This window comes from Hemitrygon akajei, chromosome 8 (genome assembly GCF_048418815.1).
Source record: "Hemitrygon akajei chromosome 8, sHemAka1.3, whole genome shotgun sequence".
NCBI lineage: Eukaryota > Metazoa > Chordata > Chondrichthyes > Myliobatiformes > Dasyatidae > Hemitrygon > Hemitrygon akajei.
In genome coordinates, this window is record NC_133131.1 from 118352651 (window position 1) to 118377236 (window position 24586).

General features: G+C 39.0%; 1 protein-coding gene across 1 annotated transcript in view; it reads left to right on the forward strand.

The window, feature by feature from the left end:
* The window catches only part of ctnnal1 (catenin (cadherin-associated protein), alpha-like 1), a 285831-nt gene that overhangs the window by 118457 nt on the left and 142788 nt on the right, over positions 1–24586 (forward strand). Inside the window, exon 2 of the mRNA XM_073054452.1 lies at positions 21126–21315. Coding sequence (XP_072910553.1) covers positions 21126–21315 — 190 coding nt within the window. The remainder of the gene's footprint in view (positions 1–21125; positions 21316–24586) is intronic.

Consider the following 24586-nt stretch of genomic DNA (forward strand, 5'->3'; position numbering starts at 1 on the left):
CTGTGAAGCATCAAATTTTGCCTTCAATCATTTCTCTAGTTCACTTTACATTTCGATTTCATATCTATGGCATTTTGTTGCAAGAACAAATGGAGATCTACATTACTATGAGTTGAAGGTATGCTATTTGGGCTTGCTACACGATATGACTCAGTACTGCTAGATCTTCTGTGCGGCATGTGGCCCATAGCCTGGAAATACAACATAATCCACTGATTTGAGTCTGGAGGTTCAGCTGAGCAATAGCTCCAAGGAGATGAAAACATAAGGTCCAACCTTCTTCTGGGAAAAGGTTTTGAAATGGTTTCAGATTACGAGTGCCATAGATAGTTGTTGATAAAGAAAATGGAACATGGAGTCCAAGAAATATTCTTCATACTCTGTTTTATTAGAGGAAAAACAAAAATTTGCCTATCATAACCTCCATGCCCTGGAGGGTACATTTAAATTTAGTTACTGTTGTAATGTGGGCCACATACCAGCTAGCTTATGTACAGGTTAGTCTCACAAAAAAAAACAATGCAGTATTCTGAAAATCTATTTTTTGTGGCACTGATTGAAGAAGTGGTTAGGAGTTTTCTACTCTGTGCTGGGTAACTTTACATGGTGTGACATGGGAACTTTGCATGAAGGCACATACTGCGTTACTTTGACGTCTTATCTGAAGGAGGCCCTATTGGCTGTGCAGTATGAATTGAATAATGTGTTTAGGCTTTTATTTTTCAGCTTAGGAGTGAGATGGATGGCCAAATCAAAATTTTCCCTTGGAGGATGGGGGTACTGACAGAATAGCTTGCTGTTGAATGCACCTGCCCCCCCCCCTCCCCCACCCACCCCACCACATCTCACTGCAAAGCCCAGCTTCACTGCTGGATTAGAATTGTGTCTGGATAAACAGACAAGATGTAAGAATCCATTTGCTTTTTTTTCATGAAAGGAACAGAATAAGCTAAATTATTTTACATACTAGTGTTATTACTGCATTGTAGGTTATTATTTGGACTATATTATTAGTTGGGAGGGTAAGTCACTTGGTTACTTTAATTGCTAAAGATTTCTGCAGAACATGGAATATTCAGCTTGCACCACATCTGGAGAATGCTTTGTTGATATGGAAATGTGGAAATTTGATCTATTATTGAAGTAAGGATTCCATTGAGTTGAAGCAATAGGTGATGAGACTTAATATTCCAACAAGATGAACATTGTTGACCACTCGAGATGAACACAGTCAGAGTGATGTGGTAAACTATGTATACCTGTCTGGACACGCCCCTCTGCTGACTGCTCCTGTGGCTCCTCCCACAGACCCCTGTATAAAGGTGATTGGGGTACTCCTTCTCCCTCAGTCTCCGAGATGTCGTGCTTCCTTTTTGCTGCTAATAAAAACCTATCGTTCACTTCCAGTCTCCGACAATTATTGATGGTGCATCAAGTGACAACATATATTTAAATGAACTGGATTTATAAATGTTTCATTATGGAACTTGCATAAAACTATGCAACTGGTACTCACTTTCAATGAGAAACAGTTGGATCTGGTTAGTTTATTGGTAAAATCCTCTGATCTTTAATGCCCAGCAGCATTTGGGCACAATAAAAGAAGAAAAGTGTATTTTAAAAGGCAGAGCTCATCATACTGAGAATGAAATTTCTCTACCTAATAGTGTTTGCATTTGTGCAGAATAATATTTCCTCCATATAAAATGTCTTTATAGTTAACATATATTGAGTTACATAAGATGAAAACATAATCAAATACCATTTCCATGATTGCTATAGAACTAAAACTTTTTATATTGTATTGTCATCTTACATTTAATACTGTTATGATTGTATAAAAATGTCTCATTGTGATGTACAGGAGCTTTATTCAAAATTTGATTTTGAAACCTTAAGAGAGTTGTTTAGAAAGCTTTTCAGAAGACTGAAAATTTTAGAGAAATAGATTTTCAAAGGATTTTTAAAAAAAGTGTTGCAGAAGTGGTAGCTGCTATTAGTCAATGGATGCGGGTGATGTATGAAGAAGACTCAACATGAGTAAAATACAGATGAAAGAACTTACTGTTCCTATAAGGGGTAATTCATATTTATAACCCACATTTATTTACCTTTGAGAATGGAACTTTGCCACTGAATCATTGCAGCCCATATGATAGAGGTGCATCTGCATTGCCATTAGGGAATTCCAGTACTTAAATTAGTTGTCAATGAAGGACTGATGATATTTTGATAAGTCGGTGTTTTGTGCTACTGGAAGCAAAATTGCAGAAGATATCTGCATGATTTTTTCCCCCTTTCCCCTTAAATATAATCTTATTTGTAAAGTTTGCAGATTTTCAATACAAGATATTTCTGTTTGCCATTCACTGAGCTGTTATGGTCTTGTATGCAATATTTGCATTGTATTAACCTGGCATCAGTTTTCTTTCACAGATGTACAATGTGCATTAAATCTGTGAGGGTCCTGAGTTATAGTCCACTTTTGAGGGGGCCTTCATGATGTCTGTGCGACCATTTAGTATGTCTATCAGCATGTGCACCTGCAACTTAGATTGTGCAAACTGAATTGATAGCTGTAGTTAAAGAATCACTGACAAGTTGCTGCATTGCATTTGCAGGACCATGGTAGTGTTGGGAGCAAATGTGATGGTTGGAATGTAGTTAAAGCGGCTTCTTTAGTCCTGAATTTTCACTTGAACATATAAAGGCTTTGTTGGCCCATAACATGCACACATACACACACACACACACACACACACAATTATGTTTTCAACATAGATCAATCTAACAAAAGTGCAGAATCAAGAATCAGAGTTAGGTTTAATATCATCAGCACATGCCATGAAATTTGCAGCAGCAGTACAATGCAAGATATAATAGAGAAAACACAAAGTGAAATGTGTTGTCTGTGTTAACAACAAACACAACCAAGAATGGGTTGAGGTTAGACGCGAGTCTTGCCAAACTGTCCAGAGCCAATATAGCAAGTCTATCATGCTCTACAAAACAACACAGAACTCGACAAACAGAACATAGAAAATGTCAAAGCAACAAGGCTATGGTTTTAGCAGCAGGTATTTCTATGCATTAGAGTTTCTGAAGGAGAGGTGATCATTAAGATATGCATTAAATCAAGAGGTTGTAAAGCAGTCTATAAGTGGCACCTGTTGGTATTAAAATTTTAAGTAATGGATGAACTAAGGCAGAGATTTTTGATGGGGTGAGAGTATGTGCAATCAGAAACTTGGCTCAAGGTTAAATTGTATGTCAAAATTCCTAATAGACCACTATAAATTCCTTTCTCAATCACTTGCTATTAATACTGGGGAAGAAACATATTTGGATTGGAAATTACTATATTAGTTCAATCTCTTTCTTTGGCAGTGAAATATTCTCAATAGCATTCAGAAAACAAGCCAGAAAGAATGGCTTAATAATTCCAGGAATTCCACTGTCAGTCATGCAGATGAGATTTCTTTTCTCCAGCAATTTATGCTAGGCACCAGGTTGTCAGTGTTGCCTAGACGTAATTAACTAGGCAGTGGGAGAGGAAATGAGGAGGTACAGAAGCCCTTAATTGTATTTGGTTTACCCATTCACATTCCTCAGTTTGAGCTTTTTCAGTAATTGGGTTTCTATCTTGGCAAACCAAGTGCACAAGATTCTGATTTGAAGGCATAGCAAAAGTTGTGAAGAATTTATTAATTTTTGTTTTGTTAATAGGGAATGAGTGGGAGTATTCGGTATTCTTATTCCTTTGCACCTCCACCTTATCTAACAAAGGAAGTGCCATTGGGAGAAGCATAATATTATTGAAAACTTGAATTTTGCCTTATAGTTTAAGTTCAGGTGTTTAACTTTTAAACCTTTTTGTTACTGATGTTTTATGGCAAATCTAAGCCTGCGTTTCCCACACCATGTCACAAAACCAACTATTCTGCCCCTATGTTCCTCTGCTAAATATTTTGGGCTATCGGATCTTTGCTATTTTAAGCTGAATGGTTCCCAACTTAAACTTAATCAATTGCTTCATGCCTAATTGTGACAAAATCATTGTGGTGTAAGTAAGCATTGTTTTTCTTAAATTGTGGAGAAGTAGAATTTTAAAGTTGCATTATGTAAAATGTAATTGGAAGTGTTTCTGTAGCAGGTGACAGCTGCAGCTGTTACTTATGTGCTGAAGACCTTTAATTAGCCATGTTCAAACTTGATGCTGCGCTGCTTATGAATTGGCAACTGTGCTTAAAAAAGAAATATACAGACCCATAGGTCCTAAGCCTGTATCCCCTCAGTATGTAAAATATCCGATAGCCCTCAGTAGTTTAAATGGAGAGCTGTAACAGTGAATTGAATGATTTTCTATTTGGTATTGGTTTATTATTGTCGTAAGTACTAAGATACATTGAAAAACTTGTCTTGCATACGTACTGTTGAGAGATCAAATTATTACACTGTGTATAGAGATAGAAATAGGTAAAACATTAATAATGCGGAAAACCCACAACAAAAGCTCAGTGCAGATAAAAGATAAAGTGCAAGATAGGTTGTGAGGCCAAGAGTCCATTTTATTGTTCAAGAGAGATAGCAGTGAGAAAGAAGTTGTCCTTGAGTGAGATGGCATATACTTTCCTTCTTTGGTATCTTCTGCCCAATGGGCGAAGAAGAGATTAGAGACTGCGTAGTGGTGGGTATGGCCTTTGTACCTTACTGAGGCAGGGAGAAGTATAAACAGAGTCTACAGAGAGAAGACTGGTTCCTCTGATGTGCTGAACTGTGTCCACAACTTCTGCAGTTTCACGTGCAGAGCAGTTGCCATACCAAACGTTATGCATCCAGACAAAATACTTGCTTTTCATGTATTGATAAAACTCAATGTGGTTGGGCCAGCACAGGCTACCGATGATGTTGGCCCTAGGAACTTGCCGCTCTCACTTCTCTCAACCTCAACACCATCAATGTAGACAGGAGTGTGTGCGCAGCCCCCACCTCCTCTTTCTGAAATCAGTGATCAGCTGTTTTGTTGACATCAAGGGAAAGGTCGTTGTCATGACACCATGTCTTTATCTCCTTCCTGTAGCCCTAATCATCGTTATTTGAGATGTGGCCCACCACAGTGTTATCACCTGCAAAATTGTAGATAGAGCAAAATCTAGCAATGCCGTGATGGGTGTACAGGGTTTCGAGCAGGGAGCTGAAGTTGCAACCTTGTGCAGCACCAGTGTTTAGAATAATTGTGATGGAGGTGTTGCTGCTAATCCTTACTGATTGCAATCTATTGGCCAGGAAGACAAGGGTCCAGTTGCAGAGGGAAGGTTCATCTCCCAGGGTTTGATCTTTGCCAATGACCTTGACTGGATGAATTGTATTGAAGATAGAATTATAGTCAATAAACAATAGCTTGAAATAGTTTTCAGTACTGCCCAGATGTTCGAGAGATGAGTATGGGGCCAGAGGACTGGTGTGTACCATGGATCTGTTTTGGCAGTTGGCAAACTGCAATGGGTTGAGGTTGGATTTGATATGAGTCATGATCACTCTATAGAGGCTTTCTGTGACGGTAGATGTCAGAGCCACCAGGCAGCAGCATTAAGGCATGTTATCTTGTTATCTTTGCGTACTGAGATGATAGTGGTCTTAAAGCAGGAGGGAGCAACTGCCTGAAGCAAGGAAGATTAAAAATGTCTGCAAATACTCCTGTCGCACAGGATCTAAGGAGGTGGCCAACGACACTATCTGGGCCCAATCCTCTGGCAGACTCGTCAAGTCAAGTCACTTTTATTGTCATTTTGACCATAACTGCTGGTACAGTACACAGTAAAAATGAGACAACGTTTTGTCAGGACCATGGTGTTACATGACACAGTACACAAACTAGATTGAACTATGTAAAAAAAAACAGAGAAAGCTACACTAGACTACAGACCTACACTGGACTGCAGAAAGTGCACAAAAACAGTGCAGGCATTACAATAAATAATAAACAGGACAACAGGCCAAGGTGTCAGTATAGGCTTTGGGTATTGAGGAGTCTGATAGCTTGGTGGAAGAGACTGTTACATAGTCTGGTTGTGAGAGCCCAAATCCTTGGGTGCCTTTTCCCAGACGGCAGGAGGGAGAAGAGTTTGTATGAGGGGTGTGTGGGGTCCTTCATAATGCTGTTTGCTTTGCGGATCTTACGTCTGTGACCCCTGTTTTTCAGTGGTCCCGTGCTGAAAGTTAAATAATGCAAACACCAGAAGTGTAGATAAGAAACTAAATATTTTCATAAATAACTAGGCTAACAATATCGGTGGATGGGCATTGATGTATTAACACAGTAATAAAGAGTTTACAGATAGATTATTTTGGATATGGAAAAGCAGAGCAGAAATGACCACTAAAGGTTGAGGTAATCATACCATTTTAAAAACTGAAACATGCACTTGACATGATAATTATTTAAGAGAACAGGATAATACTAGGGAATTTGAACTGATTTACATAATAACACGATGTCTTCTGTACCCAGATTAGGTTTGAGGAGCTCTTCAGTAGATCTATCGGAGTGAAATTTTCACAGACCACACGTAGATGATTTGAAATACTTATCTGCTTATTTTACTGACCACCTTGAAGATTAATGAAAGCGGCTCATGTATTCTCAAATAAAACTACTTAAAGCCAAGGATAAGTTTTCAGTTTTGTCGAGAAAGTGTCAACAAGTGAAGTGAAAACATGGCCAAGTAGCTCCTTTAACAGATATTTAAATTTAGGAAGAGTGGTTTTAAGGTTGATGATGGAGAGTGAGATATATTGTCTGAAGAAATAATGTCACTGATAAGTGAATAGACTGCAAAATTAAAAAAGTAACTCTTAAGGATGAGTGGTTGAAGGGTCAAATTATTGTAAAGGTGTGATGGGTAGAATCTTTAAGTTCTTCAGTGGTGAAGCAGAGTGTTTTGAAGCTGGTTTTCAGTATCCACTCAGTGGCCACTTTATTTGGTACTTCCTGAACCTAATGAAGCGGTCACTGAGTGTATGTTCGTGATCTTTTGCTGCTGGAGCCAATCCACTTCAAGGTTTGATGCACTGTGCTCTTCTGTACAGCACTGTTATAATGTGTGTTTATATGAGTTACTGACACTTTCCCGTCAGCTTGCACCAGTACGGCCGTTCTCCTCTGGCCTCTCTCATTAACCAGGTGCTTTCGCCCACAGAACTGCCACTCTGTGGATGTTTTGTGTTTTTTGCACCACTCTCTGTAAACTCTAGAGACCCTTGTGCATCAAAATACCCAGAGATCAGCAGTGCTTGAGATACTCAAACCACCCCATCTGGTATCAACAATCATTCCACAGTCAAATAACTTTGATTACATTTCTTCCCCCTTCTGATATTTAGTCTGAACAACAACTGAACCTCATGACCATGTCTGCATGCTTTTATACATTGAGTTGCTGCTGCAGATTAAATATTTTCATTAATGAGCAAGTGTACAGTTGTATCTAATTAAGTGACCAATGAGTGTATATGTCCCTGCAAAGGAATTAACTGATTTGTTTTCTTCTGTTTAATCGAACGAATAATCAGGCAGTTTATTTTGCAAAGTCTTAATCTTCCTTGTCTGATTTTCTGATGTAAGCAATGCCTGGATACAGCAGGGCTTAAAACCATGAACATTTCCCTTTCCTGGCTCATCAAGATCTTAATAATCAGTTGCAAAGAGTGGTGATGGTCATGAGGTTGACGGGAAAGACAAAGAGGCAAATTAGTTCATGGTTGCCACTAAAGTGGTGATAATGATAGCTGCGTTGATGAAACAAAGATAATTATCTAGTTTTAAGTAGTTCTGCATGTTGTTGTTATTTTTGTTTTTTTACACGTGTTTTGTTGAACTAAGGTAGCATTCAGAAACTTGTTTTTTGGAAATAGTATGTTTCTGCCCAGTTGACTGAGAACACAATGAAGCAGAAATGACATGACAAGTGTCACAATCCTACCTTGCTATTTATAAACTGGAGTTGATGCAGATAATGCTACCCACTTCTACCCCTGCATTGCTGAAGTCATCACTTCCTAAAGAAGTGCCAGTACCTCCCAATCTATAAAAATAACATTAAATAAACATTAAACACGAGGGAATCTGCAGATGCTAGAAATTCAGGCACACATAAAATGCTGGTGGAACACAGCAGGTCAGGCAGCATCTATAGAAAGAAGCACTGTTGACGTTTCGGGTGGAGACCCTTCGTCAGGACTGAGTCTCGGCCCGAAGCGTTGAGAGCACTTCTCCCTATAGATGCTGCCTGACCTGCGGCGTTTCACCAGCATTTTGTGTGTGTTGCTTAAATAAACATTAGTATGGTTCTGCCGCATTTACAAATAATTACTTTTTTGATGATTATAGTCCAGCTGCAATTAAAATGAAATGCTGCTTTAGTAATGATTAAAGTAAACTTTTATTTCAGGTCATTTACTTCAATGGGTACATTTTGCTATGGCATGGATTAACGAACCCCTCCCTAGAGAGCTGGGTTTTGTGAGTGAGAAGTCCCTGCGCGTTGCAATATGCAGATTTGACTGTGAGCCTGAGCAGTGGGCAGCATGTAGTTCCAGTTTGTATCGTGTCCTCGTGTGAATCATTAGGAATTCATGCTCTACCTTGGACTGGCTGGTCATTTCCAAGATCACTAAAACCTGGGTCCTCTCAAAATAAGCCAGTGCTCTCAACGTTGGTGGAAGCTGAAAAAGGTGGTGTTCAGGTTCTCAGTCTGAAGTAGCAGGTTTCCACTTTTGATAGAACTATTTCAAAGTCAGAGGTGAGCTTCTCTTTCAAACACAGAAAATGGTGGGCGTGTGGAACACCCTGCCACGGGTAGTTTAGAGGCAGGTACATTGGGGGCTGTTAAACTCTTGGATAGGCATGTGGATGATAAAAAGATGGAGGGCTATGTAGGAGGGAAGGGTTAGATTGATCTTAGAGTAGGTTAAAAGGTTGGCATGACATCGTTGGCCCAAGGGTCTGTAGTGATCTATGTTCTATATTCATTGGACCAAGTAGGAGTCTTCACGGAGTCATTTTTCTTTATCTCTTAGTTTCTCAGCAGATCATTGTAAGTGATCTGGGAGGGTGGTAACTTTGAGAGGGTGCAAATGGTTGATCCTAATTCCTCTCACTCACACTTTGCACTTGCTATATTTACTTCTAATTTGACTGCAGCTAACAGAGGACAAAATGAAATGATTTTATATCTGTGTAGTGTATGTAATTTGCTAGATAAGGAAATTCTTTCCTTTGAAATAGTTAAATTAGTTTTACTTCCTCTGGATAAGATCACTGGTTTAATTGTGTAGTTTCAAAAATTTAAGTGTGAAATTGAAGTAGTTGGCTAACATTCGTGTTGATAAAGGTTCAATTTTTTTCCTGTGAAATTTAACCACTGGTTATGCACTCAGCATGAGCAAATAAGCAATTCCAGCTTCTCAACTAGGTGAATCATTGAATGCTTGTTTTACACCACTTCCCACAGCACAGCTTCGGCTGGTAATCTGCCAGCCTCTAAGCAGCAAGGATTTGGCTTTAGAATCCATGTCAGACCCAAAATATAATCTTGCTTCACACAGTCCAAGTCAAAGTTGTCATATATACCAGTACATGTATGTGCAGCTACTATGAAAATGTTAGTTGCATCATATAAACAGTATTCACAGGACAGACGCAAGCATGATTCATACACAGAAATGCACACAGAATGCTGGAGGAGCTCAGCAGGCCGGGCAGCATCTATGGAAGAGGGTAAAGAGTTGACGTTTCAGGTCGAGACTCCTCATCAGAACTGGAAAGGAAGATGAGGAATCAGAGTAAGAAGGTGGGGGGAGGGGAGGAAGAAATGCAAGGTGGTAGGTGAAGGGTGAAACTAGCCGAGTGGGAGGGGTGAAGTAAAGAGCTGGGAAGTTGATTGGTGAAAGAGATAAAGGGCTGGAGAAGGGGGATTCTGATAGGAGGGGAGGATAGAAGACCATGGAAGAAAGGAAGGAGAAGAACCAGAGGGAGGTGATGGGCAGGTGAGGAGATAAGGTGAGAGGGAAACAGGAATGGGATTGGTGAAGGGGAGAGGGGAGCAATTACCAGAAGTTTGAGAAATCGATGTTCACTTATTGGGTTGGAGGCTACCCAGGCAGAATATAAGGTTTTGCTCCTCTAACCTGAGGGTGGCCTCATCACGTCAGTAGATGAGGCCATTGACTGACAAGTTGGAATGGGAGTGGGAAGTAGAATTGAAATGGGTGACCACTGGGAGATCCCTCTTTTTCCGTTGGATGGAGCATAGGTGTCGGGTCTCACCGCTATACAGGAGGTCACACCAGGCACATCAAATACAGTAGATGACACCAATAGATCCACAGGTGAACTGTCGTCTCACCTGGAAGGACTGTTTGGGGCCCTATATGGTAGTGAGGGAGGAGGTGTAGGGACAGGTGTGGCACTTGTTCTGCATATGAGGTAACTACCAGGAGGGAGTTGAGTGGGAAAGGATGAGTGAACAAGTGAATATAAATTGTACACAATTTGCACAGGAAAAACATATAATTAGAACAATAAAGTTAATTTTCCCTCAGAGTGTTGAAATTGGCCACAGTGATACTAAACTTTAGTGATTAGGATTTGGTTATACACAGAAACACACACAAAATGCTATTAAAGAACTGAATTCTTGCAGGGAAGTAGCTGTTCTTGAACCTAGAGGTGTGTGACTTTAGATGCTGCCCAATGGTAGCAGCAAGAAGGTGGCATGACTCGGATAGTGGGGATCTTTGATGGATGTTGCCTGTTGCCGCCATTGAAGATGGATGGTGTTGAGGGATGTCCCATGATGCAATTGGGCAGTGTACTCAACTCTCTGCAGCTTCTTTTGTTCCTGCACATTTGAATTTGCCTGGCCAGAACATGATGCACAGAAAAAGAGTGTTGCTTTGCTGTTTGCAACTTTGTATTAAACCAAATCTATCCATTCCACTGGATCCAATGCACGTTAACAATTCCAATGCATTATTTGCAGGGACAGTTTAATTTGAGGGGTGGAAACATGATTTATTTTAGTCTGGGGACATCAACTGAGTATGCAAGCATTCGAAGTTTGAAGTAAAATTTATTATCAGAGTACATACATGTCACCACATACAATCCTGAGATTCTTTTTCCTGTGCCATATCCTTTTGTTCAAGAGCCTGATAGTTGAGGAGTAGTAACTGATGGTGTGAGTCCTGAGATACGTGTACCTTCTACATGAAGGCAGAAGCTAGAAAAGAGTCGGTTCTGGTGGTGAGAATCTTTGATGATTGATGCTGCTTTTCTGCGGCAATGTTTCACGTAGATGTGCTCAACGATTGGGGGGGGGGGGGGTTTACCTGTGATGTACTAGGCTGAATCCACTACATTTTGTAGGACTTACTGCTCAAGGGCATCGGTGTTCCCATACCAGGCTGTAATGTAGCCAGTCAGCACACTTTCCACCATGCAATTATAGAAGTTTGCCAAGGTTTTTGATGACATGCCAAATCTCTGCAGACTCCTGATATGTTGCAGCAGTGAGCAAAAGGCTCATCTTGTACTGGTGCTTCTGTGTTCCCAGTTCGCTTAATGTGATGTGGCTACTAGACAGTTTCCTGGTGTAATGAGAAGTGCTGCAAACTATTACAAGTAATAGAATGGGCAAAGGGACTGAGTATCTATAATCAAGGATAAGGAGAGGGCAGCAATTGCGACATGTACCATTGGGATAAACCTGATACAAAGAATTGGGAGGGAGCATTGCGAAAACACCCGTATTTAGATATGCACTGCAGTCAGGAGCAACACTTCAGTTCCTCCTGACACTATATTCAGTGAGAACACAAAATGCCGGCAGAACTCAGCAGGCCAGACAGCATCTATGGGAGGAGGTAGTGACGACGTTTCGGGCCGAAACCCTTCATCAGGAGGGTACACTATATTCAGTGAGCCTATTTTGAGAAAAAGATGTTGTTTAGGTCCTGGCGTTCAATTAAGAACTTACAGTATGCAATGGCTCAACTCACTACAAACCAACTAACAAAGGGACATCAAACGCATGTCAATTCAGGTGGCGACATTACAGTTCTGGCACAGACTATATTCTGCTGGCCGCATTGGACATTTGTAGCTGGCATTTTTTTCCCTGTTAAACAAGCGAAGCACCATTTGAAATCCCAGTTCCATAGATCCTCCCAGTCTTCTCAGCCAGATATCCAAAGAAACCATTGAGCTTTCATGCTCAGAGTGTTTAGCTGCACAATTAGTCACTTCAAAATAATTCTTATGCAGATTACTTTGAAATATTTCACCTTTCCACTCATAGGTAAGTAGACTGCATGGGTAGAAGCAGAGTGAAAAAGCAAAGGATTTTATGTAATTTTAAGATGACATGAAAAGCAAAATGACTTTGCCAAACTATTGAAACAAATGCTATCCTGTACTGATTCCTAATTAGTTGGTCTTTATAGGAATCAAAAGTTGGTGCTTCTTGAATGTTATTTTAAATAATTGAAAATATTAATTTTTGTAGGACATCCAAAACCTTGTGAATGAAGCCAAAAAATATTATAAATTCCCACACCATCTTCAAGTTAAAATTTAGTTAATTCTTCGGTTTAATGAATCACAAAGCATTCTAAAATTCTTTCTCATTTTCACTCTCCGCTTTTAAGTGGTGCTGAAACTTCTGTCTTTAAATGGCTGTTATTTGGTATTATCTCTTTATCATGACTATTTCTTTGATCAATTGGAAATCTCTACCAAATCTCTACTTGTGAAAGAAAGCAGCAATTGCCCTCGTCGTTCCTCATTGCTTGCATCTTTCCTGTCCGGTGTCACCGGACTGGGCATTCTTCAGGTTTCCCAGCAAGGAGCCCAAAATGTAGAATTCCAGAATGAGTCAAACCATTGTTTTCCAGAGTTGTCTCAACCCAAGCTGTTTTTGTATTCAATTTCCTCAGAAATCATAAAACCCCTAGCAATGCACTAAATGCTGGAGGAAGACAGCAGGTCAGGCAACATTCAGAGAAATGAATAAACAGTTAACATTTCAGGGTGAGACCCTTCTTCAAGACTGGAAAGGAAGAGGAAAAGATGCCAGAATAAAAAGGTGGGGAGAGGGGTAGGAGGATAGCTAGAAGAATGATAGGTGAAGCCAGATAGGTAGGAGAGGCAAAGGGATGGAGTTAAAGGAACCTGATAGGAGAGGAGAGTGGACCGAAGAAGGAGGGGACGCAGGGGGAGGTGATAAGCAGGTGAGAAGAGGTAAGAAGCCTATAGATTGGGGATTAGAAGAAGCAGAGAAGGGGAAGAAAATTGTGTTTTAACGGAAGGGGGAATCAATATTCATTGCATCAGGTTGGAGGCTACCCGGACAGAATACAAGGAGTTGCTCCTCCACCCTGAAGATGGCCTCATCATGGCACAAGAGGAGGCAATGGACCGACATGTCAGAATGGGAATGGGAAAGGGAATTAGAACATTTGGTCCCTGGGAAATTCCACTTTACGCAGATAGAACAGAGATGCTCGATGAAGCAGTCCATCAATTAAATCTGACTTGGTTTTTGATGATTTTGATTCTGATCATTTTCAAATATTTGGGTGTCAACTAGGTTCCCTTACTACTTATATCTCTCTGAGAAATTTACTGTTTGCAGAATATCAGCTTATTTACCTGCCATTTTCCAGCCAAGCTGAGAAACTTGTTTGCATAGTGTGTCTGTTTTGATTTTTGCACCATGAAAATTGATCTGTCCCAAATGGGGATAGGCTACACTAACCGTTAGATCAAGAAAATTAGCCAGCTGCCAAACCGAGCACTTATTGTTGTGAATCAAGCTTGTGTTGATCAGTTGTTTTCTTTGTCATTTTTACACCGTGTAATCATATCTTTATTGTGGTCTATGTGCATTTGGATCTCTCTATTCCAAAGTCCAATCCCTGTTAGACACTCTCAGTTCAACCAATTTCAATAAAGCTGTGTTTCCACAAGCATGCAATTTAAAGCTATAAAGGTCCTGCCGAAAACAGGGTTCAATTCCCACTGTAAGGAGTTTGTGCATTTCCCCTCTGACCATATGGGTTTCTTCCAAACATTCTGGTTTGTTCCCACATTCCAAGAAGATGTACGGATTAGGGTTAGTTGTGGGCACGATATGTCAACGCTGGGAGATCTGAGGGCTTGTGGGCTGACCCCAGCACATTCTCAGACTGTGTTGGTTGTTGACACAAATGGTGCATTTCATTGATGTTTTGAGGTACAGGTGACAAATAAAGCTAATCTTTACCTTTCTTTAATTTATCTACTTTCTGGCTCTTCTGGAGCTCCTCGCTCCCTCCTACTCTACATGTAGTCAGCAGCATCCGACCTTCACTCTAACCCTTTCTTTTCCTCCCTCTGCTCCCTCATTCATTTCCCAACCACTGACCACAGCCCTGACAGATTCCAGGCCCTTGACTTATCACTTGGTGGCATCTGATCTTCACTTTAAATCTTTACCCAGGCACCCCCATTTCCCACATGATCAGTAATTCCCTTGCCATTCACCTCCTTACTATTCCCATGGCCAAGGGTTACCCACTTTCCTTCTCGCACTCTGCATTGACAGAATACATTTTCTAATTTCCTTTTGTAAGGGTAGTTAGCAGCAGTCAATATCTGAAGCCTTGGGCACCACTGAAATAGTAACCATAACCTGAGTAGTTGACACACTGCTCAGCCGCTGTTTAATATGCCACTGAATTGCCTGCCTGTGCTCTCCAGTTGTCAGAATATATCAGTGATGATAAACAGATAAAATGGATAAACTATGCTGTTAATCTTTGCAGTTCAGTATTTTTGATCCAGCCACGTTGGTGAAATAATTGTTTATCAAATGCATTTTTATCATTCTGAAACATTTTGATATTAGCATCTCACCATCACCTTTCATTATTTTCCGTGAGTTGAAAACATGTTTTTGTTGAATACTGTAAATTGCTTGCTGGAAGTAGTGTAGTTGGGTGCATTTTTGAAAAATTCTCTCTTGCTTGTTGCTGCAATATATTCCTAGTACACCAAGAATTCCCAATAAAAGGAAAATGTTAAAAGATACTTATGGTTAATAGGAGTGAAAATCAAATTAGATAAATCGACATTCATTCAGTAAAATTAATTTTGGCAAAATGGGTTAAATTTTAAAGAAGTAAAAGCAATTTGCCACTCTTAATGGATAACACTTGCCAAATTTGTTGGCTCTGCTGTTTTCAAAGTGTTCTGAATGATTTTATAATCTGTGTAATCACTTAACTTCTTTTACTGTGAGATCAAAGGATATCGGATAATTGAGGAATTAACTGTGGGAGGAATTTTAAGTAAAAGTAAAATAATTGAGTAGCATGCAAGTTTAATCTTTCAGTAGTGTTTGAGGTTTTATTGCTATATACACTAGCACACATGCACATCAGTGCAGCTGTTAGCTTGTGTTACAATAAGGGGAGACAATGCCAATTAAAGTGGATTTTTTTGCTCTGATTGAATTACTTTTCATTGTGCAGACAAATTGGATTAAAGAAAAACAAGATTGGTGCTATGATAATGTTCAAGAAGCTTTGAGCTAGACATGGAAAATGATAAAGTTGGTCCATGAACTAGGGCCTTAAACGGAGCAAGGTGGATTTCAATTGTCTATGACTACACCTGGGAGTGGTAGATTGGGAGCAGTTGCCAGGGTGAGGAAACATTTGATTAGTGGGAGGCATTTAAAAGCAAATTACTAAGAGTTCAGCATGTCCTTATAATGATAAAAGGCAAGGATGGTAAGTTTAGGAAGCCTTGCTTGACAAAGGATATTGAACATTTGATTAAGGAAAATAATTAAGTGCATAGCAAAGATGTATTAAAAGATTTATTTGAGATTTATAGGGTACAGTATATAGTAGAAAACTCAAGGATGAAGTTAGGAAAATTTGAGAAAGAAATTAGGAAAATCAAGAAGGGTCAAGAAATGATTAGGAGAACTCTAAATCCTTTCATAAGTACTGTATATAAAAAAAGCAAGAGGATACCTAAGGAAAGAGTAATTTCCCTCAGGGACTTGAAGTAATTTATGCATAGTTCGGATATATGAACAAAATCCTAAATGAACACTACTCATCAGTATTCACCAGGATGAAGTCCTTGGAAGCTGAAGGCTGGAGAACTAAGGGAGGTGGTGATCTTCTGATATTCTGGAACATGCCTGTAACATGAAGGGGAAGTGCTACAAATATGGAACACATTAAGGTGGATAAATCCCCAGGACCTGATGGGATCTGTTCCAAGATATTAAGGGAAGCGAGGGAGGAGAACTTTGCATCTTTATTAGAAGATTGGAAGACTAATATTGCCTTTTGTTTAGAAAGGGCAACCAAGGTAAACAGGGAAATTATGGGCCAGTGAGCCTTGCATCAGTGTAGAGAAATTGTTGGGGAAGATCTTGAAGGTTAGGAATTTATGTTCACATGGAAAGACAGGAACTGATTCATCAGTATGGTTTTCTGTAGGGAAGTTCAAGTCTCTTGGATTTGACTGTGACTTTTGATAAGGTAACTAAGAAATTAATGAAGGGAGGATAGTAGATGCAGTTTATGTGAACTTTAGTAAGGCTTTTAACAAGGCCACGAATGTGGACTGGTACAGAAGGTTAAGGCACAAGAGATCCAAGCTGGCAATCTGGATGGAAAATTAGGTTTGTGCAAAGAGGCAGATGATAATGGTGGATGGTAATTACACCCCCAAATGCAACTTTTCTTCCCCTGCACTTTGCATCATTCAAATGAACCTTAGCCCCATGTGTGTCCGTTCATTCTTCATCTCAACTAACCGTTACTGCACCCACATCCTACCTATGCAACGCTTGTTTCTTTAAAAAAAAATAATTCTCACTATTCCTAAAAAGTCTTTCCAGGTAAGCAGCAATCACTAGTAGGTACTATTCTAGTGTATCCCATGTGGTAATCACGTTGTGCTCTCCTCTGCATCCATGGAACCAACTAGAGATTGGGTGACTCCCTCAGTCCTGTGCCCAGGAGCAGCTCTGATGTTCCTGTCACCCATCATTTCAATTTTCAGTCCCACCCAACTGTGATCTCTCTCTCTCTCTCTCTCAGTAGATCTCTCCATCACTGCAAATAAGCTCAATGCAAAAGCTTAAGGAGCAGCCTCTCATCTTCTGCCTGGATAGGACTTATGTATTGAATTTTACAATCAATGCTTAACCATTTTTTTCTCTCTGTGCACAGAGATAGCTGTACCCCACGGTTTCACTTTGTTTATTTTTTTCTTTTTTAGGTTTTTAAAGCAATTGTTCCCTTGGCAACTTTGTTCTGCACCATAGAACAAACATCTCCATTCTCCCAGAAAGTAATTACTCTCTCACATTTCTAGTTACTGTGGAGGGTCTTTAATCTGAAATCTTGGCTGTTTCACTCCATGGATATTTACTGACTTGCTGAGTGCTTCCAATGTGGTGGGTTTTTATTTTGGATTTCAAGAGTCCACAGGTTTATACCTTGAACTGAACTAATCTATTGGTCAATAAATTTTTTCAGAGCGTGAATCTTGATTAGCATCTTAACAAGCTGAAGGGTTTATTATGAGTCTTGCTGAAGGGTCTCGGCCCGAAGTGTCCTCTGTGCACTTTTCCATAGATGCTGCCTGGCCTGCTGAGTTCCTCCAGTATATTGTGCGTGTTGCTTGGTTATTATGAGGAGCTTCTTTCTGTACTATGTAGCACCAATCACTGTTGACACACAAGAGAATCCCGGTATTGGAACCTGGAGCAGAAAACAACCTGCCGGAGGAGATTATAGCGCATTTAGTTGATACCTGAGTTTATAGTCTGTTTATAAAAAGGCAAGTGCTGTTGTAAACTGCTACTGGCAACATACGTGCTTTGCTAATGCACATTGCTTGTGTCACATGCCTTTGCCGACTTATCTGCTTCGCACAGCCCACAAAGAGCTTTCACAGGGCTTGTGCTGCCTTTAGTGGAATTGATACGTCTAGCACCTAATCTTGTAAGTTACAAGTAGAAGCCAACGCAAAATATTTGGATTTTCACTATCTGAAAGTTGGCAGTAAACCTGTTCATCAGCTCATGCGGTACAGGTTATTGAGTTCCTGCCACCTGCACTACTAACTAGTCCGCAAGATAGTGAAGATAGGCGAACAGAGATTGGTGCTCTTAATCATTTGGCAGTGGCTCTCCAAGTGCTGAAAAGAGTAATAAATAGTCAGATTTTGAACAGAGAAATTGGCCGAAATTTAGTAAAAGATAGAAGAGCAGAATGGAATAGAGCAAGCTGGGGAATATAGGGCAAAGACGAGGAAATCTGCAGATGCTGGAAATTCAAACAACAACACACACAAAATGCTGGTGGAACACAGCAGGCCAGGCAGCATCTATAGGGAGAAGCGCTGTCGACGTTTCAGGCCGAGACCCTTCGTCAGGACGAAGGTCGACAGCGCTTCTCCCTATAGATGCTGCCTGGCCTGCTGTGTTCCACCAGCATTTTGTGTGTGTTGTTGTTGGGGAATATAGGGTTTTAGTTGATCTAGAACACCTACCAGTATGATTTTCCTTGAGATCTTTGTAAATTTAATGGCCTAATGGTGTTAAAATGTCAAAGGATTTACCCACTGTTGGAGAGCAGCTTCAGTCAATCGTCATCTTAACAGCCTACACTTCCCATTTCACTACTACAATGCTTTCCAAGTTCTAAATCAGATGAGTTCAACAACTTGTTTGAAACTTTATAGTTCCTTTTGCAGAGCACCAGGGTAGATTGAAAATATTCTAACACAACTGAGGTTGTGATCTCAGTGAACATGCAGGATAAATTTTGTTGAGACAATTCTGACATAATTTATCCTGCGTGTCCAATTCCATGCAAGAGCTAAATTCCCCAGCAGTTGCTTCCCTTGAAAAAGGTAACAATTTTATTAAAGGTTAATTAAAATTGCTCATTTAAAAGTCTGCAAATACAAGGAATGAAAGCTAAATAATAACCAAATGGGTAATTAATGTGTTTAAAGGCTCATTTGGTGTTTTTCATTATCAATGCAATATCTTGTTCTGTAAGCAAAACAAGCTTCAGGGTTAAATGTTGAAATAGTGTATCATGCTGTTTTCCATTATTAGATTACTAAGAAATGGTAAATGGTTTAGCAGACCAACAGTTGCAAGATTACACTGAATTGCTATAAAAAGTTAATTAGAATTGTTATAATCTACAATCCCTTTTTTTCTGCTATGCTTGGACATGATTGCTGAATTATATTTACACTAAGTCATTTTTGATATCAATTTACTCTATTTAAAGTATTCTGCATTTTCCCCTTCTTGGAGAAATCCTATATTTCTTCCATGTTATTTTCATGCTAATCCAATATTTCTTCTGGGTTGGCCTTTATTTAGGTCTTTTAAAGGGCACATCACTTAAGTAATTGGATGTTTTAAAAATACTGGATAAGGTGAAGAGTCAGTAGAGAGGGCATTTCTGATATGTGTATGTTTTGCTTGCTTTGTTTCTGCATTCTTTAGCCTTTCAAAGATGTCAGTTCAATTTTTGACTTGTCAGACTGTTGAGACAATATTTCATTATTGAAAGTGCTTGATTCAATTTGTGTCAGATTGTTACCGTTGGTTTAACTGTTTTCTGAGGCAAAGTAAGGCCTTTCCACATCCTCTACCTTTCTGCACCTCAGGCATGTTTTGTTGATCTTTAATTAATAGAGCTAAAGGTGAAGTTGGATGAAACAGAGGCCATGGGTCTTTTTGCTTTATTGAATTACGTGTGTGTGTGAGTGTGTGTGAACAATATTTATGTGTGTGGGTGTGTGTATACACACACACTAATAATTTGTGGCTACAATGATTATTTTTTTTGGGAGCAGTCACTGAAAAGGAAATCATGACTTCTGTGCTGTGTGTCATTTCTAGATTTTAGCTGCCAAGCTGTCAGGCATGTAAAAATACACAAAGGTGTGAAATTGTTCAAATGGTAACATTCAGTTGATTTTGCTGTAACTTTAATCATATTTCATAACTCTGTTGCAATTTTAAAAGAAAGATTATCACACCAGAGAATGATATGATTTACTGTGTGATATTCAGATATTCATCGTGGTATCTATGATTTAAGTCACAAAGTTTAATTGTGTTCTGAAGTACCTTGGTACTTTTGTTTCTTAATGCTTTTACTATTAGCTTATTAGCAATCTTACCAAGTTAATTGTGGTTTGTTTCTATTAACACTTAATAAACGGGAGTTTAGTTAGTTCAGATTATTTCAATATTTAGTTGTCTGTTAGATTGCAAGAAACTCTCAGCTTTGTCAATGCATTTTTTGCATGAATTAGTTAATTAGGCAGCAGAGAATTGCAACTGAACAGCAGTTATTCCATTTCTTCGGTCAGTAGAGAACAGGGACCAGTTTCTGCTCATCTGAAAACAGAACAGGCTGGATTGTATCAGTGGAGAGAGCAAACAAGTTAATTTTCTTCTATGGACCGTCTATCCATACTGAAAAATAATAACAATAGAAGGATCTGAAACTTAAACCAAGTTTGGTTGCGGTAGGTGGGATGACAGATGGTACACAAGACACACACACACACACACACACACACACACACACACACACACACACACACACACACACACACACACACACACACACACACACACACACACACACACACACACACACACACACACACACACACAGTGCCTGAGGTACATTATGCTGTCCATTGTACAATTTTGCTAACATCCTTTCTTGTTCCGCTACTGAGAATTGATGGCTTCTGTTATCAAATTGCCACTTAAATGTTCTAGAACTTTACATGCAATGAAAGAGTTACGTAGAAATGCTTCAGATTTCGCAAATTTACTCATGGTGAATTCCCAAACCACCTGGAAGTCATTCTTAATTGATATTTTGTCTATTTGCTCTAATTCAGTTTTAATCTGTGCCATGAACTCAGATGCATATTTAGATAGAATGAAAATATCTATAATGGATTTTCAAATAATAGTTTGATTTTTCTCCTTCACTGGTTATAGATTACAACACTTATCAACCATAAAGAAAAACCAAAGAAATCTGAGAAAACTTGGCGTGCAATTCAACGAGTTGGGCAAGCAGTGAGTCTGGCTGTTGGAAGATTTGTCACTGTCGGGGAAGCCATTGCGAGTGAAAATGAAGAGTTAAAAGAAGAAATGTACTTTGCCTGTCAGGAGGCACGGCGGGCAGGTAGGTTTCGTCCAGTGTTCCTCCCAATTTAATTTACAAATGAAAATATCCCTACAGAGGAACCATGCATAGCATTAATAATGAGTTATTTATTGGCTTGAAGAGATGCTTATTAGATTCATGAAAAAAGTGTGAGCTTAGCCTCCTTTTTTCTTTTTTCAACATCTTGTTCATCATTCTCTTTCTGAATGAATTCACCTGTTCTAATTCAATATTCTTCTCAAATCTTCATTATTTATTAATACTTAAGACTAATTGTATTATTCTTTTTCAACAACACCCCATTATGGCAGAATTGTCGCATTCCACTTCCAGGACTGAAATAAGCCAAAAGGAATTCTGAGCAGAAGGCAGCTAGAGATCAGGCCTTTAGTTGCCTTATTTTCAGGGCCAGTGTAGTATCACTGCAAATCACCCTTCTTTTAATCTCTTCTCGGTTCTAAAAGTTCAGTTCTTCTCTGAGTAGGTCCAATGTTAAATGCAGTTTTTACTAGGATTAATGTAAACTGTGCCATAATGCCAATGATGGCAATGTGATGATTTCCCACCCATATTGTGTTTAGGCTTCTATACTCCAGTTTCAATATAGCATAATGATTTTCATTCCTATCAGTATTTTTGCCCCATGCTTTTATGTAGTGCTGGGTAACGTGTGTCACATAACAACAACATTTTGTGCCATGGTGAATTGTTGTCATCCCAGAATCCTTTGAATGTAATGTTATCTATTAGAAAAGTTTGATCTCTTAGAAGTGTTTCTAAGGTTTAGCCAGTTTGTTTCGTGATTAAAAGGTATTTTTGGTAAAAGGCAAAGAACTTTCATTCTTGTTCCCTCTTTTCATGTTTCACTGCAGAAAGGATGAATTGATCATTGGTCTGCTTTGCCGCTTTCAGTACAGAATGGCTGCTGCTTTTGACAGTTAGGTAACTGAGAAGTAATTCACTGTGAACAGGCTGCTTCAGGATGCAGCCTCATGGTGATACAAAACACATACTTCTTCCCTACTTTCATTCTGTCTCATTCACATTTCCCATTCCCCTTGCACAGCAGTAAGTGAGTCTCTTCTGTGCGGACATATTCCCATTTGTTCCATCTACCATGATTCTTCTTTAATGTGCGTTGTAAGTATAGGTAGTGTCTTAAGGCAGTATTTGGTTCGTGAGAACACGAGAGATTGCAAATCTGGAGTAATACACAATATGCAGGAGGAACTCAGCAGGTCAGTCAGCATCTGTGGAGGGAAGTGAACAGTTAACGTTTCATGTGTAGGTTATTCATTAGGACTTTTCATGCTGATGATGGGCCTTGGCCTGAAACGTCGACCTGCCTGATCTGCTGCATTCCTCCCGCATTTTGTGTGCTGCTGTTTGGTTCATGAACTTAGTAAAATACATCTGTTTTGGTTGATGTTCTCATTTGAGTTGATGGTTATGGGGGGGGGGGGGGGAGAGGAGGAATTGGATGTTGATTGACAGGTTTTAGTATCATCTATCAATTCTTGAATTGATCACTTTAATGTTTTCATTTGAATCAATCAACATGTTTACATTTATTACCCTTATTTGAAAACACCTTACTTTAAAAGTGTTTATCTTTAAAAGTATGGTGTATCATAGCATTGTTCAGGGGTAGAAGAATCTATTCAGCAAATATACATTGGCATGTATATCATTGACCTGGCTGAAATAACCTGGCATGATTTCCCTTCCAGTGAACTGTGTTCATGCTGTTTGTCTAAGTGGCACTGGAAAGATTTATAGTCTGTAGTCTGTAATATCAATTGCCCATGTTAATATTAGAAGCAGCATGAAATTAGAGTGCAATACATTGATTGCATTAGCTTAAATGCTTGTCTGATTGATAAATGTTATTTCGATTCAATTTTTTTCTTAAAAAATATTGACTTCTACCTTTAAAAAAAAGTTGGTGTCTTCACCAGAATGGTTGTTTAAACTGATGCAATTCTAATTCTGTAGCCCAGATTTTAATTATTGCATCTCCAGATAATGATTTCTTTTATAGTGAGTGCAGAGATCAAGGAAATTTTGGGTTGTCAGAACCAGCGACACTTAACTGAAGTCAGTCATATTTATGATTTAAATAAAAATGCTGTTGAGATGTTAGTCATTCATGTACTGAATTTTAAAAAGACAAATACAGACTTAAAAATCAAGCAATGGTATAACAAGAGGAAAATCTATTACTTCAGAAATTGAAAGAGAATAACAAATAGAGCTATTAAACTGAGAAGTAGTAAATTTGTGTTACTCATTTTATTCCCAGCTGTATTTATGATGAATTACCAGCTATTTATCTGAAGAATCCTGTGCCTCTGACTTTGATATGAACATGATTGAAGCTGAACATTCATTTATGAATTGAAAATAAAATATTGCTTTGTTGCTACTGTTTGGCATGCTCAGAAATCTCCCACAACCTTTAAAGCAATTTGCAATTTTGCCAGGAGCAGCTGTGCTCAGTTGGATATAGATAATGTTACCTGTATAGGGAAGTGACCTTTCAGCACATCCATAGTTAAAATTTGTTATAATTTGTTGATCAAAGGCGACATTTTGGATCTATCTTCATGGTCTGCGTGTGTCGTGTGACAGATTTGCTATGTGTTGCAGTGAAATTGATTCCTGAAGCATCATTGATGGGGCAGCTGCTGGAGCTCAGAGCTGATTAACATTGATAAAGGTTTGAACAGCAGTTGAAATAAATAGTGTTACTAGCTACCAAACAGGAAACAACATTACAGGGGAAATATAGCTCAAACATCCGAGCCAGATTTTAAATCTTCTATTAAATAGCACTTGACGTGTTTGAAATTAATTCGCCAGGTTATTGTTATTTTTTGCTTTTCTCCTTTTAAGAAGGCACCACTGAATCTACGCAATCTTTTTGATCAGCAGTTAGGAAGATTGATGTTTCATTTGTGTGCCAGTGGATGCACTTTTTTCTGCTGTCCACCTACAGATCAATGCTAAATTAAAGGTCCTTTTCTTTTGCTTGAAACAATCTGATAAGTAATCTGCTAAATTAATGAAGAAAATTTTATTGATTATTTTAAAATTTTAAAGTACTTAGTGGAATTTGGGGGTGGAGCTAAATACTCAATGTTACCCACCTATTGCAAAGATCATTGGATCATATCAAATCCAATTTTAACCACTGTTCCAAGTTGACAAGGAGTTTTTTCAAAAATATAGCATTGCATTCATTTGGATTGTGGAACATCATACACTAGCCTGATAACTTTTTCTGCCA